The sequence below is a fragment of the Equus asinus genome, chromosome X (genome assembly GCF_041296235.1).
Source record: "Equus asinus isolate D_3611 breed Donkey chromosome X, EquAss-T2T_v2, whole genome shotgun sequence".
NCBI classification, from domain to species: Eukaryota; Metazoa; Chordata; class Mammalia; order Perissodactyla; family Equidae; genus Equus; species Equus asinus.
This window is the reverse complement of record NC_091820.1, coordinates 96,765,032-96,784,457: the sequence shown is the minus strand read 5'-3', so window position 1 is coordinate 96,784,457 and position 19,426 is coordinate 96,765,032. Positions and strand designations below refer to the sequence as shown.

At 43.9% G+C, this 19,426-nt stretch overlaps 1 protein-coding gene and 1 long non-coding RNA gene across 2 annotated transcripts; both read right to left on the bottom strand.

Annotated features, from left to right (window-relative positions):
- Positions 1-832: 832 nt before the first annotated feature.
- NXF3 (nuclear RNA export factor 3) lies at positions 833-10,327 on the bottom strand. Its single transcript, XM_070501773.1, has 21 exons — positions 10,324-10,327; positions 7,862-8,036; positions 7,489-7,642; positions 6,787-6,870; positions 6,574-6,678; positions 6,366-6,449; positions 6,179-6,248; positions 5,934-6,022; positions 5,724-5,831; positions 5,450-5,559; positions 4,193-4,229; positions 3,758-3,826; positions 3,618-3,673; positions 3,370-3,477; positions 3,193-3,251; positions 2,979-3,094; positions 2,841-2,883; positions 2,169-2,241; positions 1,475-1,657; positions 1,026-1,086; positions 833-914 (listed from the first exon to the last, which is right to left on the bottom strand). The coding sequence occupies exons 1-21, from the start codon at positions 10,325-10,327 to the stop codon at positions 861-863; spliced, it is 1,842 nt and encodes a 613-aa protein (XP_070357874.1). The 3' UTR covers positions 833-860.
- A 324-nt stretch (positions 10,328-10,651) lies between these two features.
- On the bottom strand, positions 10,652-18,629 carry LOC123282637 (uncharacterized). Its single transcript, XR_011499658.1, has 3 exons — positions 14,151-18,629; positions 11,238-11,431; positions 10,652-10,928 (listed from the first exon to the last, which is right to left on the bottom strand). It is a non-coding gene; the product is annotated as an uncharacterized lncRNA (long non-coding RNA).
- Between the last annotated feature and the right edge of the window lie 797 nt (positions 18,630-19,426).

The following is a 19,426-nucleotide window of genomic DNA, read 5'->3' as shown; positions in this document are numbered from 1 at the left end:
CAATCTTCCTCTATTTTGTATGTGGAATGCCACCACAGCATGGCTTGATGAGCAGTGTGTAGGTCCACACCCGGGATCCAAACCTGCGAACCTGGGGCCACCAAAGAGAAGCACGTGAACTTAATCACTAAGCCACTGGGCTGGCTCCCATTCCTATTGCTTTTAATAACAAGTTTAGGTTAATATTAGTTTCCCTTCTCTCTACTGATTTCTTTATATGTCAAGGATATCAAACCAATGTCAGTCAGATATGGGGACAATTTTTGTCTCCTCAGATTTTCATGTGCACTTTAATGCTGTTTTTCCCAAAATGGATTGTTTTCAAATTTAAATAAATTTGTATGGCTAAGAAAATAATACTTTTCTCCACCTAAAAATATGTGACTAGTACACTAGGGACACAGAACGACACCCCCAGGTTTATCAGGGTTACAAAGCATCCCCCACCTCAGCAGCCACACAGCCCTGGGGAGCACACACAGCCCTGGCTCTGGAGGGGGGGGTCCAGGAATTGCGTCTCTACCCCACTGTTCCCCAAGATTGCTGACCCTCTCTGAATTTCCTTTCCTTCTCTGTAGACCAGTGCTAATAATACTTGCCTGAAATGGATTTACCAGGGAATTTACACAACATGCAACTTTATTCTTTATGATCAGAGGAATCAAGGATCCTGGGGAGGGAAAATACACAGAACAACTAGGCCTTTGGGTGAATAAGTGACAGTTAAGCATTGGTTTCCCAGCCCTAAGTAGACCTCCCAACTCAGTCCCAGGGATATACTCATAGTAAAGGAAAAACACAACAAAAGTGATGAGGATGAAGATGACAAAACCCAAGGGCTTCTTGTCAGGGCTGTGCTCTCAGGATCCTGGATCAGTCTGTGTGAGGGCCTCCTCTGGGATCTTGCACTGGGCCTGGAGGAAGTGAAGGGAGGGAGTTGGGAGATCAGTAGAGCCCAGGAGCCCCGAGTCTCATTCCCAGGCCACCTGGCCTCCACTCACTTGGCCCGAATTCCCAGACCTCACCTTGAGCAGAGCGAGAACCTGTGCGGCTTTGGTGTAGTCCCAGTGGCTATCATGAAGGCACCTGTGGCGGAGGAAGGACAGGTGCCATCCATTAGGACCAAAGTGGAGACACTCTGACCGCACAGTGCTATTTCCTAACCTACACAACGGAAACACGTGGCCACGTTTACTGCATCATATGCAGCAGAATGAGTCCTGTGGCACAGTGTGTCATGGGAAAAGCTCCCGGTACCCAAATGTCTGCCAATAAGAGAACGAAGTCAATGAAATCCATAACAGGAATGCACACCTGTTCAAAAGCAACCAGGTAGCTCATATGTACTGAGAGGGAAATGTTCAAGGTGCTAATGAGTGAAATAAAAAAGCAAAACAAATTACCTGCAAGCTCCCATTATTCACGCCTCCACTCCTCCCAGCTCCCTCCTATCCTGTGCACACCCAGCACTCACTTCTGAGACCACTGCAGGTTCATGCCGGACTGGGTGGAGAAAGCCTGCACCATTTCCTGTTGCTCCTGGGAGAGGGTGGGCACAGAGCTGGAGGCGGGTGTGGGAACTGGGATGAAGAGCCCACTGTGAGTCTCCTTGGGGGTGGCGTCCCTCACAAACAGCTGGTCATTCAGGATGCACAGACTGGAGGAAAAGGGGGCCCCCAGACAACTGATGGATGGAGAACCCTACACCCCCAACAGTGACCCTGCTCCCACTGCCACTCAGCAACCAGATTCCTTCCAGAGCCCCACACTGGGCCTGCCCCCCCAACTTCCTTAGCTGGTACCTCTGTCCCTGCCACAGAGCCCACCTTTGGAGCGATTATTTACCAGCTTCACTATATTTATAGGTTTGTTCCCAAACCAGAGATGATTTTACACCTGCATTTACCATGAACAGTAGGAAGACATTGAGTCACAGAGAGGTCATGTGATTTAACCAAGGTCACACAGCTAGGGAGTGTTGGGGCCAGGAAGAGAACCCAGTGTTCTGACTCCAGAGCCCATGCTCTTACCCACTAGGCTAGGCTGCTCCTCGGATCTAACTGGTGGCTTTCCACAATACTGAGAAAACCCCGAGGTCAACACCACCACATTCCCACCCACTGAGCCCAGGCTGGGCTGGGTGTTCCCACTCACAACACAGTACTCACCTGGAACTGCTGGCAGGGATAGCGATGAAGGTCCGTGTGAAGGCACGAACAGAACTCTGAGACTTTCCTACCACTTTAAAGACAAACAACAAACAAAAATACCCCCTTAGAGTCGCACATGCTTTACATGCTCACATGGCGTTACCAGTCAGGGTCTGACTTGATAGTCATGCTGAAGGGGACAGTTGTTGACTGGGAGTCAGGGTGTTGGGAATGGAGCGGGCAACAATAGGAGCAATCTGCTCCCAGTCCAGGGACCCTATTATGTGTCAGGCTCTGTGACAACCACTTTACAAGTTCACTCGATTCATTTTTCACAGCTACCCAAGAGGTGGGTATTATAAGCCCCATTTTCCAAATGAGGAAACATAGAGGTTAAGGAACCAGCACAAGTTCATAGAGTAAGGATCTGGGATGAGAGACATCAAACTCCACAGCCTGTGTCCCTGTGCCTGCTGTGTAGGGCAGACAGGCATGCACACAGGTCAGACCAGGATGGTTTGGAGGCAGAGTGGGGACTGAAGAACACAGAGGGAGTAGGAAGAACACAGAGGGAGTAGGAAGAGAGGGGAAGGGATCAGGGAAGCTGGGAGAGTTCTGAGGGGGAGCCCAGCCACGGGGGGGGGGGGGGGGAGCAGCGGGCCATCTAGTGGAGACTCCACATATACTCACCTTCCTTGAACACCCCGTTGACAGAGAAGCACAGCACCCTTTCCTGAAAGGGAAGAGCCCAGGGGCTCAGTCACCACCTAAGCCTCCTACCCACCTGCAGCTTTCTGGGCCTGCCTGAGGGAGGAAGCAGGTGCTCACCGTCTGGAGCCACTGGTCCACCACAAAGGAGCTGAAGTCATGCTGAGTTGCGGGCAACACACAGAGAGAGCGCACGATGTCATGTTTTGTACACTTCAACAGCTGAAGCCGCAGGTCTGTGGGGGGAGGAGAGTGAAGGTCAGGGGCTGCCACACTCTGGGCCTTGAAAAATCCCTCCATGACCCTTTTCCCTGCCCAATCTTCCCACACGCACAGGGGTCCTTGAGCTTCTTTATATTCCTGTTATCCTTGACGTACTCGCACAAGCTGCTTCTGGGAGAGAAAGAGGAACAGGAGGTGGTGGTCTGTCCACTGGGTATTTCCAGGAGCTGGCCTGTGTCTGCTGGGGAGCCACAGGGCCCAGGAACAGAGTCTGAGCTGTGATACTCACGGGGCTGGGTCCTCGGGGTTGAAAGGGATGCTCAGGGAGAAACAGGCCTCGTCAAGGTAAGCACCGAGAAGACCCTGTCGGTCTCCAGAGTCATAGATCAGGTAATATCTGTGGGGGAACAGAAGGGACAAGCTGCATGTGTGACCTGGGCTCCAAATGAGACTTCAAAGACCCAAGAAGCAGACCTGAGCTTAGGCGGCATCCCCCGGCCCAGCTGTCCCCTTCCTCAGATTCCCAGGAGTACTTACTGCCGCAGGAATTGCAGAACCAGACTCTTCAGCGCATCAGATTCAAAGAAGCTTCCCTGAAATTACAACAGTTTTCAGGACCACAGCTGATACCCCTCCTCATGCACCGCCTAAAACTCTGCTTGGTCCTCCCGCCTCACCTTGCAGGTTGGTAGCCTCTTGTGGGCTTCAATACCAAAGTTAGTTGGTGGGCGTGACTCCTGGCTATCCTGGGAAAGGGAAGAGCAAGTCAGCAGGGCAGACCAGCAGCTGGTGCTGGATCATCTGGGAAAAGGATGGGTCCAGCAGGGGGTGAGGGTCAGGGGTCAGGTGTGAAAGGGCCCTGGAAATCCCACGGGCAAGGTTACATTTGGGATCATCATCAAGGGGTCCCTGAAGCCTTTGGAGAATGTTGTTGAATAAGACTGAGAGCCTCTGTCAGGTGCCCACATAGGTGTGTACCACCACCCTCCCACCATGAGGTTTAAGGCTCATGTTCAAAAATGTAACTTGGGAAAGACCAAAAGGGGTTCAGACCAGGTTGTGGGCAGTGTCAGTGTCAGTTAGAGGAGTCAATGATCAAGGAATACAATTACCAAGCTTAACAACTTGGGGAACAATTCCAGGATGGAGCTGCCAAAATCAGGACAAAACAGAAAAGTGAAACTGTGGAGGTGTCTTTCCTTATGAGAGCAAGCAGATTTACATCAGAGACATAACCCAGGGTGTCCCACCTACACTCCTGTGTTGCAGCCTTCGAGGACCCTGGGCTCCTCCCCCGTGGACTGACCCATAGGAAGAGGGCTTGCTTGCTCTCTCTCACTTTCTCCCTCCCCGCCTCCTCCCCTTCCCCCTTGGTAGCTCTCACCTAGACTGCTCTGAGTCCTTTCCCATGCACATCATAGCACGTGGAGCCCAGGTCCAGTGCTTCCTTCACCTCCCTGCCCACCTTCCTTCTTCCAAGTCCCACTGAAGGCTCCAGAGTGGAGATGAATGGGGTGGGAGCCCAGGGCACTTCTACCTCATTTGTGGTCCAACATTCTGCCAGGAGCAGGACACCCCCAAGGATGGCCTATGATGCTGGGGCGAGCAGGTGACTGAGGCTGGGCTCAGGAGACAGGAAGGGAAGAGGAGGTGATGAGGACAGAGAGGGAATGAAGGTAGGAGGACAGAGATGAGAGGGACAAAGGGAAGTAGAGACAAAGGAGAGAGAGAAAACAAAGCAAAGGGAAGAGAAAAAAACTCTGCCCTGGTGGTGGAGGTCAGGGAAGAAGAGAGAAGAAAGGGGTGATGGCTCCCCTGCTGCAGCCTTTCCTTCATCTGCCCTGGCTGGCCCCGAACCCGAGGTCGGAATGGAAAAGATGCACTTGTTGGGCTGAGTGGCCATTGGATACTAGTTGACTTTGTTACTTGTGTGAGCTCAGTCTGAGCTGGGAATGGGAAATGGAGCAGCCACAGGGGAAGACCACTGGGGAAATCTTCCCCAGGAGGAGTAAATGTTCAGGTTCCAGCTCAGCATGAGGCTGAGGGTCTGTAGCCCACTCTATGACCACCAACTCCTCTCCTGATGGCCCCGGTGCACCTGTGCCTGTCTTAGTCAAGTCCTTGTCAGAGGAATCACACCCAACCTGGGAGACCCATGGATACTTTGAAGGTCCAAGCAGGATGATGTGACTTGTACAGGGAAAGAGGGGCAGTGTCTTTGAGAGGCCTGAGCTCTAAACACAGGTGAGGGACACAGAAAAGAGATGGCAGGGCCTGTGGTCCTCCCAGAACAGAACTGCTGCCTCCTGCAAACAGTCACTGTCAGCGGTAGCTCAGGCTCCCAGGAGGCAACAGAGGGTACAACTGACCTTATGTTGGTTGACTTATCTGGGAAGGTGGTGCACAGGGAGTTTCTGTCTGCGCTCATCTCTTCTGGCTTCAGCCCTTTGCCCTTGTCCAACTTCCCTGCAGACTTCACCTGTGATAATGAGGAGGAACAACGTGGACCAGAGGAAGAGAGCCAGGATGACCCTGCACCCCAGTTCCTATGTTTGCTAACAAATCCACTTCCCTGCCTCTTGCCACCACCCCATGAGCCCTCCCACCTTCCCTTTAAAGAAGGATCTGGGTACTGAACCTCACCTCGTTGCTGGCGAGGTTCAAGTTCTTGATGTTGGAGGCATTCTGCATAGTGGTGGACAGGCCAGCCAGCTGGCAGGGTTTCATGTTGCTCAGGTTCAAGGGAAAAAGCTATGATGAGGAAAGAGGTAGGTTGAGGACCCCAATAGGGGATCTTCTACCTAATCTCTCCCACTCTGAACGTCAATCCCCAAACAGGGCCCAAGTCCTCACCTTGAGCATGCTCTCTTCATGGATCTGCAGGGAGGCAGCCGTGTCATTTCTAGGATTCGGGACCATTTCCACACCAAGGGTCACCAAGGCTCAAAGAGGCCGAAAGGAGGGAATGAGAACACTGAGAGGGGGCCAGCTCATACAGCCCAGCACCAACCCCTCCCATGGTTTCCATCCCTAAGTCTCCTTCCCAACAATTGGACTCCTCTGCCCTCATCTGCCCTAGAATTACTGCTGGAGCCTACCAGGGTCAAAGTGGAGTCTCTGGACTTCAAGAGATTGCTGGGAGACATCATATCGTTTGTTCATGGTCAGCTGCAGAGTTAGAGATGGGATTTAGTGGCTCTGAGTCTGAGGTGGTGAAGGGAGGTAGTAGGCGGGGGTGGAAGAGGTGGGTCTGCATGTGAGTGCACAACTCGTTTGAGTCTGCACTAACTTTATCTGCTTCACCTTTTCTGACTTCAGCTCCTTCTGCACAGAGTAGGGTGCATCAGAGGGGCTGACAAAGATAGATATCTGCAAAGAGCACAAGAGGGGCTGGGTAAGCACCAGGAAATCTGAGCCTTGGGATCAAGCAAGACCTTGCCGCTGTCCTGCCCCCTCGCCCCTCGCTAACCCTGGTCATGTCTTTGACACACACCCTTTCATTATTCTTATCCCAAATCTTGCCGTTGATATTCTTCAATGCAAAGGCAATGTTGGCATTCTCAACGAAGAACTGGGCCTGCATTTTCTCATAGTGAAACTATGGGGAGAGTGACAAGAGAAACAGAATATGAGACCAGAGGGCCCTGCTCATCTGGACCCTCAAGCTGCCCTATTTCTACTTATCAGCCTCTCTGTCCTCTCTTACATCAACTGGGGTGAAGGGGACACTGCATTGCTTCTGAATCAAACTGAGCAGCCACTTCTCATCATATTTTACGCCAAATGGAACCTAGGAGTGAGAGAAGATGAGAGAGGAAATTGACATAATGGAATCTAAGGTTAAGATAAGACCCAACCATGTCTTCCTTTCAGTCTTTTTTTTTTTCAGGCTTTAAAATAATTTCTTAAGATAACACAATATCCCTTATTTATAACTTTTGTACCAGTCATGGATTTCCTAAATACCCTTTCTTTCCATTCAAATACTTTTATTCAAATAATCAACTTTAGATTTTTACCATGTACTTTCTTTTATAAAGTTCCAAGAGATCCCACCTAAGGCAGACCTGGCCTGCCCCTCTGACAAGAACCCGAGATTCAACCCTCTCCCACACTAGCTTGAGCCAAATGAGCCTTGCTGGGTGGAGTTGCTCCATCTCCTTGGCAGTAGTTTCCTCCATGGCTTTTAGATAACCTCTCCCATTCTCCCTACAGTCAGTCTGTTCCTTTTTTATTGCTGCTCTGAGTCTGCCTTTAGATGGTCTAGGATGCTAACTTTTGGTAATAAAATGGCAGATGACCAACTCCTCTGCCTCAGAAGAGTACCTAGCATCCCTACATGAGTCCAACACAACACCCTGTGTTCACCTTCTTCTGAAAATTAAGTCCATTTTGCAAGGACACTCACTATGATCTTGAACCAGGTCCCCGAGGTCTCATCCTGCTTGTTCCCCTCCATTTTTCTCTCTGGAGGCTTTTGCTCTCTCTCCATGTTAATGTGGGATTGGCCTTGTTTCTGAAAAGTGACTCTCCGATGACAGGGTGGAATGGCATAGGGAGCACTGTGGGGAAGTGGAGACAAAGAAGCAGTCGATATATACTCAGAAGGTCTCTACACATGTTTGCCCCACTGATACCAGGGCTACAACAAAGTTTGCTCTACCCTTAACCTGATCCTGTCTTTCCTCACTCTTCCAGACTGGAGAGAAAAGTGATATTGAACTACAGAGTTATGGATTCCACTGGCTGGTACTTTCCAGCCATGCTGACTGGTCACTTACTATCTTACTGCTGTGTCCACAGGAGCATCACTTGTTTCAGGATCTCCATCTTGCTGCTGGTGAGATGAAGGATGAATGCCAGAACTGACTTCTTCAGACCAATTACTATATCTCCTTCGGTAAATACCCCAGCCTCTTGCTCTTCTTTTTAAGAATTTAGGTTGGTTATTGCGCCCTAAAATTGAGAACAAGACATAATAGTTCCAATACTAGACAAAGCCCTGTGGAAATATCATGGCTAATGAAGGAATGTCACTGACTTCTCTAATCTAAAAAGAAGTGCATCACAGGGCTCAAAAGGTTGAAAGATTTCACTGTGGTTCTGCTTCCTGGAAGACGAGAGGTGGGGAGCATTCACAGCCAAGAAGAAAATAAGCACAGAGGAAAGGGTTTGGGACTAGGGTTCAACTGTGATGTTAGTCCCTGCTCTGTGCTTTTTGGGCTAGGTGACCTGGGACAAGACGTTTATCATCTCTAACTCTCACTTCCCTCTTCTGCTCTAGGGTGATAGTAAAATCGACCCTGAAAGTTTGGTGTTATGGTTCCAGGGTCAAAGGTGAGTTCCCTGCAAGGAGGAAGGATTATAGAAATGAGAGAGAAGTCTGATGAAAATATCTGGAATGAAGCCTGGAGAAACAGAATATGGAGAATATGAAAAGAGAGAGGGAGAGAATTAAAGGAGACATAATGAACATGTCTAACACATGGTTAATTTGAGTCCCGGAAAGAATGAGAGAGAATAGTGGAGAAGTGGGATTTGAAGAGATCTTGGTTGAGAAGTTTCCAAAAGTAAGAAGATATCAAGTCAGTCTAACAATATTGATAGGAGAAAAAGTATGCTTTAAGGGAAAACATTCCTAAAGAAAAGACATGCCTTTTATAATGATGTTAATCTGGCAAAAACTGGGGAAATTTGTGATGAGAAAACTCAAACTAAAAGAAATATTAAAGGTTCTTCTTCAGGTAGAAGAAATATGGTCCCAGATGCAAGCACATAGGTGCAGGAAAGAAAGACTAATGACATTTGTGAATATGTAGGAAAATCTAAATATGTATTGGCTATATAGCACAATGATAATAAGTTCTTTTGGAGGTTGAAATATACATAGAATTAAAATGCATGACAATAGATTGGGAGCGGGTAAATGGAATCAAAGTGTTGCAAGGTCCCTTCATTATCTGAGGACCTTGAAAGACCTAACTTACATCAGACTGTGAAAAGTCTAAAACGTACATTGTAACCTTAAAGGTAAACACGACAAGAATGGCAAAAGAATATTTAACTATCTAACAAAATGAGATAGTTTAATAGTTAAAAATAATGATTTCAAAGGAAAGCAGAGGGAAAAGGAACTTAGAACAGGCAAAAATAAGTGTAATGTGGTATATATAAACCTAATTATATCTGTATTTACATCAAAAGTTTCATACTAAATATTCGAAACAGAAAAACAGATATTGTCAAACTGAACATTCCATCAAATGCTCCTTAGAAGAGACATAAACAAAATTTAGGGATCTAAAATTTTGAAAGGAAAAAAATTGGTAAAATGTGTACCATTTACACACTAACCTACTGAAAGCTGGTATAACCATATTAGTAAAAGTACACTTCTTTAAATGGAAAACATTACTAGAGAAAAGAGGGAAATTTCATTATGATGAAAGGTTCGATGCAATAAGAAGAGATTAATTAAAAATTCAAATTTTGTATACACATCTTAACATATAGCTAAAATATGCAGAGCAAAAACTGACAGAAGGAAATTGAGAAATGGTTCAATCCATGTCACAATGTGAAATTTTAATACACCTCGTTAAGTGACACATAAAAGGACAGACAAGAATTCAGCTAGATGGAGAAGATTTAAAAATGTGATTGAAGTAAATTAACAAATTTACTTAATTGACATACAGCAATGCACATAACTACACATGGAACATTCTAGAATAAGTAATAAGCTGGGATAAAGCTTGGCATAAAGCAAGCCTCCGGAACTTTCTATGAGGGGTAATATAATTTACCTTGAATAATTGATACAAGATTCAAGAGTAAGGGTGGCCCTTGCCCACCTCTAGCATGAATCCAAAGAATGTTAATTTATACCAATCCACATCCCGACACCCACCTCCACCTGAGTGACTCTCCCCACTCTCCAAACCATGGACCTGAGACGACCACACAGCTCAGGCCTTTCCCCTCAACCAGGGAAAAAATTTTACCTCAGCCATGACCACTTCCATAAGAGGGGAGGTTTTCTGTGTAGAACCAGGATAGGAGTGTCAGGGGCCACTTGGCCCATTTCCTCAGGAGACTGGAAAATAGTCAGCCCGGGCCCTCACCACCCCTCCTCTAAAGGGGGGTTGGCTGAGTGTCCTGTGGCTTGAGGTAGGGAAGGGGACCCAGAACCCCTCCTGCCCTGTGGGGTTCTGAGGCCAAGGCCTCATGCTGACCAACTCACCCATGGTGTGGCCTGAAGCCTGAGACTTGTCACCAATGTCCTCACAAGCTGCTTGTGAAGAGAATCTGTGGTGTCTGGAGCTGGACGTTTGGGGAAGATCAGGGACGGCTTCCGAAGAAGGTGAGAACGTGCCCCAAACCTCTTTGGTCAGGGCCACACAAACAAGATGGAGTCCTTACAGGAAGTCTCTTCCTCGGAGGCAGAGAGAAGACAGCCCTGGAGGCCAGAAGAACCTTAACCTCCTATGGCTATTGCCCCTTGAGTTTGCTACCAGCGTACCTCCCAGGAAATTGTTTCCAACTGCGCCACCCCTACAGAGGAGGCCAACTGGAGTCAGGAGGCCTGGGATCCAGGTACTTGGAGCTACAAACTCAGGGAACTCTGTGTGCTAGTCTCTGTGTCAGCTGCATTGCATTGTGTTCCTTCACTCTGCAAACCCAGAGCACTCTGAGTGCCAGCTCAGGCCAGGCTCTGTACTTGCTACATTGCATCTATTCTTTCATGTGTTCTTCCCAGGGGAACTCTGAAGTCAGAATCACCAGCTTTCCAAGGTTGCTGAGGTTTAATGAGGTGCTGCAGCTTGTCTGGAGTCATTCAGATGCTACCTGGAAAAACAGAGACTGAAATAGACCTCCATGGAGTGGCGATGACCTCTCCATGCCTAGCTTTACTAATTTCTTGCTGCAATATATGGCATTTTCTTGTTAGGGCAAAGTAACAGAATGTTCTGAAAATAGTCACTTTGCTGGAATTACCTCCAGCCCATCCCAGAGAGAGATAATACCAAAACAAAGAAAAAACACAGACCTGGAAAATATAAAGAAAAGAACAAGGGTTTGGTGGGTCACTGTAATAAAAGTAGAAAAATTATATTTTTCATTTTAAAAACATATAGAGAATGTAAACAGATGCACCTTAGTGGTCAGAGCCAGCACTGCAGCTCTGAAAGTCCAGAGGGTTCTGCAAAGAAGAGGGAAGGAGGCAACAGCCTGTATGCCAGTGCATCAGCAAGAACTTCCTGGAATTTTCCACTACTTTCTGGAATTTTCCACTCGTTATCCACAATCCCTTCCTGGATCTCTGTGCCCTGAGAGAGGAAGGCCAGCCTCTGAGAGAGGTATAGAAGAATGACATGTGAACATATGGGGTGAGGGAAGTTTAAAACAGAAATGTACACACATACGCACAGAAACTGTCAAGCCAAAGTTGAATTTTTAAAGTTTTTATAAAACCGTATCATGTGAACATTTTTATAACATGGTACATGATGCGGGGTCGGTGAGCCGAGGAGTCGAAAGAAAGATTTCTTGGACTCTCAAGGTCTGGCAGTAGTGCTCTTTTATTGAGAGAATAGTATAGAATAGCATGGGGACAGGACCCATGGGCAGTCAGAGCTTCTGCTGCCGCCGCTTCTGCTGCCCCCGCTGGCATGGGGACAGGACCCATGGGCAGGCAGAGCTCCTGCTGCTGCCCCGAGTTGAGGGTTAGGGCTAAATTTAAGGCATAGGTATGTGAGTCATCTCTTTATGAGACAAAGAAAAAAAGTTAAAATGGTACCAGTGCCGGTAGGGTCCGGCCATTGGGCGGTCCCACAACTTTTAGATAAGAATCAAACCGGATTGTGTAAATGGCAGAAGTCTCCGCTCAAATATTATCTTCAACTAAAGACAAAGGAGGATTTTGGGGTGGGGGGTCAGTTACATGAGGTTGCCAGACAGTAAACAACTTAAGTTCTTGCCTTCCCCATTAAGAGTTTCCAGAGATAAGGCCACCCCCCCTTCCTCCTGGTGCAGAGTGGGAGGCATGGAGATTTCCTTCCCAAATGCAACTGTCTCTGATCAAAGGGCAAGCAAATTCCACTCCTCGGAGCCTGCTTCTTATCTGTAGTTTTAAAAGTAACCAGCCTAAAAATCCTCATCATAAACCGTTTTAAAATTAAGCAGCCTAAAAATCCTCATCAGTACATATATGTGAACTTTATTGTCAATTGGTAATTAGATATTTGCAACTGTTTCTCTCAACACACTTGCCTAATTGCAAAATGTTAAACATTAAAAACATATACTTAGACAATGAAATCATTCTGCACCTTCCATCTGTACGATCCCCCCACCATGACTCACAGATATCCAAGATATCCAATGTAAGTAGATGGGTGCACATATGGCAGATGTGTTTCTCTTTAGGTAATGCATATACCTACTTAAAATATTTAGCTAGTCATGTAGTTATAGATATGATCTTTTTAAAATTTGCAATCACATAAATAATTTCCTGCAAATTGATTTTTTCACTTATTGTGACATCCAGATTTTCATTTCTTCAATTTGTGCTGTTTGGCATCTTTCCAGATGTTTACTGGCAAGGCAGTTTGCTCTTTAGGTGAATTATTTGTTGTTATCTTTTGTCCCCTTCTCTACTGATTAACAAAAGTCCTTTAGGTTCTTGCACATTAGCACAAATTCTGGAATATTGTTTGCGAATATTTACTCCCAGATTTTCAAATTTCTGATATTTTTCTTTTGACGGTATGGAAATTGCTTTAATTTTCATGGATTTTCTTTACTTAAAAATAATACAGCCAAGACAGAAAAAAAAAAAAAACAAGGAATACAAAGGATTACATCAAATATGAGTCTGCTGGGAATTCTAGATTCAAAGCCTTGAAGGCTTCAGAGCACAATGGGAAGAAGCTTTAGAGCTAATTCCGCATTTGAGAATAATGGGGAAAAGAATTGAATACCTGCTTGCTTATAGGAGACACCAGGAAAAGTGCCTCTAGTTTAAAATGATCCTGTAAATGATCATTTCGTTTCCTCCATGGAGGTTACTTTTCCTCTGCTTCTGCCTAGGCCCCACACATCTCCCCCAGGACAGTTCAATCCTTGTGGCCCTATCTCTAGGCCTCCAGGCCTAAGGGATGAGATTTCATCTCCACCCTCATCACCAGGACCAAGGCATGTGGGAGAGGGTTGCTTGAGTACCCTATCAGCATGGCATAGTCACCAGGGGAATTAAGAACTACCTACGTATCCCAAGAAAAACTTAATGACGTTACAAACTTAATTAGAGAAAGCAAAGGGAAGTTTAAAAAACCCTGTCTATCTCAAACAAAAATCTCACATATCAAGAAATGCAAATTATTGAAAAGCTACTGGAACGTATTTTATAGGCAAATAATATTCTCTTATATGAATAAATCTGATTAGTAAAAGAGTGCCATTCAAAGTTTATTGAATTAATTCAAATAAGAACTACACATGACAAACATACAAATATTAAAGTACAAAAACAATTATATAGACATGGATGAATATATATATATTTGCATATACATAAACATATGTATATAACATATGAAGAACAGAATATACATATTGTGAGCAAAATTTGGAAGAATGTGTACGTTCATGTAAAACTACTTATATACTACTGTACACAGAGATGTATATCTGGGGACTATAGACTAAATTACCAAGGATGTACATCTTGCTATGCAACCAGATTAAAAAACACACAAAAATATTATGTCTAATAAATAGGCATTCTTACACTGCATTAGTTTTTGAAATAAATGTATTACTTTGAAATCAGAAAAATAACTGCTGTAAAATTTTATACCATTGTAGTATACGCATGGTTGGGAGTTTCGTGACAAACACGATATGTGTGTATGCAGCTTAACTGTATATATCTATAGCTACATAGTTTTCACATTGCTTTTCTCTCTCAATCACAGTCATATAGGTTTCTGGTCATAGTTGGGAGGGAGGGGCTGAAAAGAAGTTCTTCCCACTAGGTTTAAATGTACGTGGGCTCTAACTCACCTTTAAGGCTTCATTTGCCACAAAATCTTCCAGAAAGTTTCCTCTGATGGGGACCTTGGTCCCTCCTTCCAAAGCATCCTGCTAAGTGACATCCCAGCTGCCAGTCTGGATATGTTCACTAGACGGCACAGAACTCTAATTTCTGACTTTTCTCCAGTGAAAAGTATTATTTGCTAAAAGGTAAGAAAAATCTTTTAAAAGTTATTTTGCATAGTGAGTGGTGAAAGAACATGTAAAATAAAAAACGCTCAAATTTCTTTCCCTAACAATTTTCTTCTTCTCTATGGTTTCACAGACAGAAACCCTAGTAATAAGATCACACTCCTCTTAGAGTGCTGGTGGAGATTACAGGCCAGAGCTGGGAGCCAGGAGGGCAGAAGGAGTTCAGGAACTTTCTGTAATTGTCCTGTTAAGTGTCACAGTTTTTCCCAGCATGCCAAACTTCTGGATAAGAGCTCTCTACACTGGATTTCCCAAGGGGTGAACCGGGTTATAAGGTGTTTCCTTCCTCTTATCTCTGGGCTGGTCTCCACCCTTTCGTCTTCTGCTGCCTAAAGCCTCCTTAGCCTCAGATCTCAGTTGAAACTCCACTCCCTGTGAGAAGTTTCAGACACACCCTACTGGTTTGATTATCATTAGGCATCCAGTAACTCCAATGACTTTACCCTCTCCAGATGCACTTTTCATGAGAAAGGGGACCAAAGACTGTGAGCTCAAAATTTCTCATTGCCTGTAGCTTCACACAGTGCACTGAAGACTCTGAAGTTTTCAAATATCTTATCTGAAGATTTCCCTCAGATTCGCCTCTTCCACTTTTGAGGGTGATGCTCAGGACACAGGGCTGTTCAGCAGTGGAACTGCAGAGTGGGTTTACAGACAACTGGGAAACGTGCTTTAAAGAAGCTGTGGAGGCTGTGGATTGATGCTTCCTCCTCTAAAGGATCCCATGAGAGTTCCGTCCTGACCGTCAGTGATTTTTAACAGACATGCTTTTACGTGGTAAAGACGAAAAGAAACTTCGAGAGGTAGAATTGCAAGTTTGAAAGCTGTTATACAATTTGCTTTGTGAAATACCTTTAACTATATTTCAAAATATTTAAGTGAATTTTGAAAATAGTAAAAAAATTCAAGAAGGAAGCAAAAATTTCCGTTGATCTCTGGTGACGTATCGTCATTCTTTATATTCTCATTAATTGAGTGCATGATATGACATGGCTTAACTTTTCAACTACACAATAACATTTAATCCCTTTGACATAACTACCAAGTCCACATGGTATTTTCTTCTTTACAGCTGAGGAAGCTTGAGCCTCAGATCCCGGGCACGGCTGAGCCTATAGCACCTGTGTGACCTTCACTGCCTTGTGATTTCAATAAATCTTGACAAGAACTCTATGAGGGAGAGTCCTCACTCCCTGAATGGAAATCCTGGGGCTCAGAGTCCTTAATGTCCCACACTGCCACATGTCATGCTCCTATTCACTTGTTGAGCCCAAACTGGAACCCACGTCTTCTGAACTCAAAGCCTTTACTCTTCCTAATGCTTCACCCAGCCTTCCCTTAATTATTGGACATACTTTTATGGGCTTTGCTTATGACCATAATAGGAATTCTCACTCAGTTTAGACAATTTGGAAAAGACATTCAAAAGAGGGAGAGAAAAATGCAAAGAAGCAGCAATCGCACAAAACACTGACAAACATAGTTAACTTTTAAAAAAAAGTATTTTATTGGGGTGATATTGGCTTAAAACATTGTGTAAATTTCAGGTGTACATCTCCGTGTTCACCACTAGCAGTCCAGTTTTCATCTGCCACCATACATATGTGCCCCTCTGCCCCTTTTGCCTACCCCCAAACCCCTTCTCCTCTGGTAACTACTAGTCTATTCTCCTTATCTGTGTGTCTGTTTATCTTCCAAATATGAGCGAAATCATATGGTACTTGTCTTTCTCTGTCTGACTTATTTCACTCAGCATAATATCCTCAAGGTCCATCCATGCTGTCGCAAATGGCAAGATTTTGGTTATTTATGACTGAATACTATTCCGTTGTCTGTATATCTGCCGCATCTTGATCCATTCATCTGCTGATGGGCACTTGGATTGCTTCTACGTCTTGGCTATTGTGAATAACGCTCCAATGAGCTTCAGGGTGCATATATCTTTCTGAAGTATTGATTTCATGTTCTTTGGATAAGTACCCAGTACTGGAATAGCTGGATCACACAGTATTTCTATTTTTAATGTTTTGAGAAATCTCCATACTGTTTTCCATAGTGGCTGCACCAACTTACACTCCCCCCAGCAGTGTATGAGGGTTCCCTTTTCACCACATCCTCTCCAACACTTGTTACTTCTTGTCTTGTTAATTGTAGCCATTCTGAGGGGTGTGAAGTGATCTCATTGTAGTTTCCCTAATAATTAGTGATGTTGAACATCTTTTCATATGCCTCTTCGCCATCTGAATATGTTCTTTGGAAAATGTCTCTCTGGCCCTTTTTTAATTTGGTTGTTGTTTTTTGTTGTTGAGTTGTATGTGTCCTTCATATATTTTGGAAATTAACCCCTTGTTGGATATATGATTTGCAAATATTTTCTCCCAGTTGGTGGATTGTCTTTTCATTTTGTTCATGGTTTCTTTTGCTTTGCAAAAACTTTTTAATCTGATGCAGTTCCATTTGTTTATGTTTTCTTTTGTTTCCCTTACCTGGTCAGACGTCATATTCTAAAAGGTACTGCTAAGATCGATGTCAAAGAGTGTATCGCCTATATTTTCTTCTGGGAGTTTTATGGTTTCAGGTCTCACACTCAAGTGTTTAATCCATTTCAAGTTATTTTCTGTGTGTGGTGTAAGCTGATGGTCTACTTTCACTCTTTTGCATGTGTCGGTCCAGTTTTCCCAACACCGTTTATTGAAGACACCTTCCTTTCTCCGTTATATGGTCTTGGCTCCTTTGTCAAAGATTGGCTGTCCGTAGACATGTGGGTTCATTTCTGGGCTTTCAATTCTGTTCCATTGATCTGTGTGTCTCTTTTTCTGCCAGGATCATGCTGTTTTGATTTCTATAGCTTTGTAGTATTTTTTGAAGTCAGGGAGTGTGATACCTCCAGCTTTGTTCTTTTTTCTCAGGATTCCTTTGGCTATTCGGGGTTTTTGTTCCACATCAATTTTAGGATTCCTTGTTCTATTTTGGTGAAGAATGTCATTGGGATTCTGATTAGGATTGCGGTGAATCTGCAGATTGCTCTAGGTAATATGGACATTTTAACTATGCTTATTCTTCTTTTCCATGGGTATGGAATATCTTTCCATTTGTTTATGTCTTCTTTGATTTCTTTCAGTAATGTCTTATACTTTTCTGTGTAGGGGTCTTTCACCCCCTCGGTTAAGTTTACTCCTAGGTGTTCTATTCTTTTTGTTGCAGTTGTAAAGGAGACTGTATTCTTGGTTTCTCTTTCTGCTGGTTCCTTGTTGGTGTATAGAAATGCAAGTGATTTCTGTATGTTGATTTTGTACCTGCAGCATTACTGTATTCATTGATTATTTCTAATGCGTTTTTGGTGGATTGTTCAGTGTTTTCTACATATAGAATCATGTCATGGGCAAAGAGTGACAGTTTTACTTCTGTCTTTCCTATTTGGATCTCTTTTATTTCCTTTCTTGCCTAATTGCTCAGGCTAAAACTTCCAGTACTGTGTTGAATGAGAGTGGCAAGAGTGGGCATCCTTGTCTTGTCCCTGTTCTCAGAGAAATAGCTTTCAGTGTTTGACTGTTGAGCATGATGTTGGCTGTGGGTTTGTCATGTGTGGCCTTTATTATGTTGCGGTCATTTCTTCTATATTCATTTTTTCGAAGGTTTTTATCATAAATGGATGTTGGCTCTTATCAAACGCTTTCTGTGCACCTTTTAGGATTATCATGTGATTTTTATTCCTCATTTCGTTAAGGTGGTGTCTCACATGGATTTGCAGTTGTTGAAGAATCCCTGCAGCCTGGAATCAATCCCACTTGATCATGGTGCATGACCCTTTTAATGTATTGTTGCATTCGATTTGCTAATATTTTGTTGGGGATTTTTGCATCTATGTTCAACAGCAATATTGGCCTTTAATTTTCATTTTTGTGTTGTCCTTCTCTGGTCTGTATATCAGGGTAATGTTGGCTTCACAGAATGTGTGAGGAAGCATCCCATCCTCTTCAATATTTTGGAATAGTTTGAGAAGGATAGGAATTAAATCTTCTTTGGATGTTTGGCAGAATTCTCCAGACAAGATATCTGGTCCTGGACTTTCGTTTTCTGGGAGGTTTTTATTACCGTTTCGATTCTTTACTTGTGGTTGTGCTTTTCAGATTCTCTGTTTCTTCCTGATTCAGTTTTGGGAAGTTGAATGATAAGAATTTATCCAATTTTTTAGGTTATCCAATTTGTTTTCATATAGCTTTTCATAGTATTCTCTTATAATCCTTTGTATTCCTGTGGTATCCATTGTAATTTCTCCTCTTTCATTTCTGATTTTCTTTATTTGAATCTTCTTCTTTTCATCATCAATCTGCCTAAGCACTTGTCAGTTTTGTTTATCTTCTCAAAGAACCAGCTCTGAGATTCATTCACCTATTTGATTGTTCTTTTATTCTCTATTTCTTTCTGCTCTGATTTTTATTATTTCCCTACGTCTACTGACTTTGGCCTTTGTTCTTTTTGTAGTTCCTTTAGGTGTTGTTTAAGATTACTTATTTGAGAGTTTTCTTGCTTCTTCAGGTAGGCCTGTATTTCTTCAAATTTCCCTCTTAGTACCGCGTTTGCTGTATCCCATAAAAGTTGGTATGTTGTGTTTTCATTTTCCTTAGTCTCTAGGTATTTTTTGATTTCTCCTTTGATTTCTTCACGTATCTAGTGGTTGTTCGGTACCAGATTTTTAGTCTCAACATGTTTGTGACTTTCCCAGCTTTTTTCTTGTAATTGATTTCTCATTTCATACCATTATGATTAGAAAAGCTGCTTGATATGATTTCAATCTTCTGAATTTATCGAGGTTTATTTTGTTTCCCAACATATGATCTGTCCTTGAGAATGTTTCATTTGCAGAATGAGAAGAATGTGTATTCTGCAGTCTTTGGATAAAATGTTCTATACACACCTATTAAGTTCATCTGGTCTAGTGTTTCATTAAGTCCACAGTTTCTTTGTTGACTGTCTGTCTGGTTGATCTATCCACTGACTTAAGTGGAGTGTTGAAGTCCCCTACGATTATTGTGTTGCTGTGAATTTCTCCC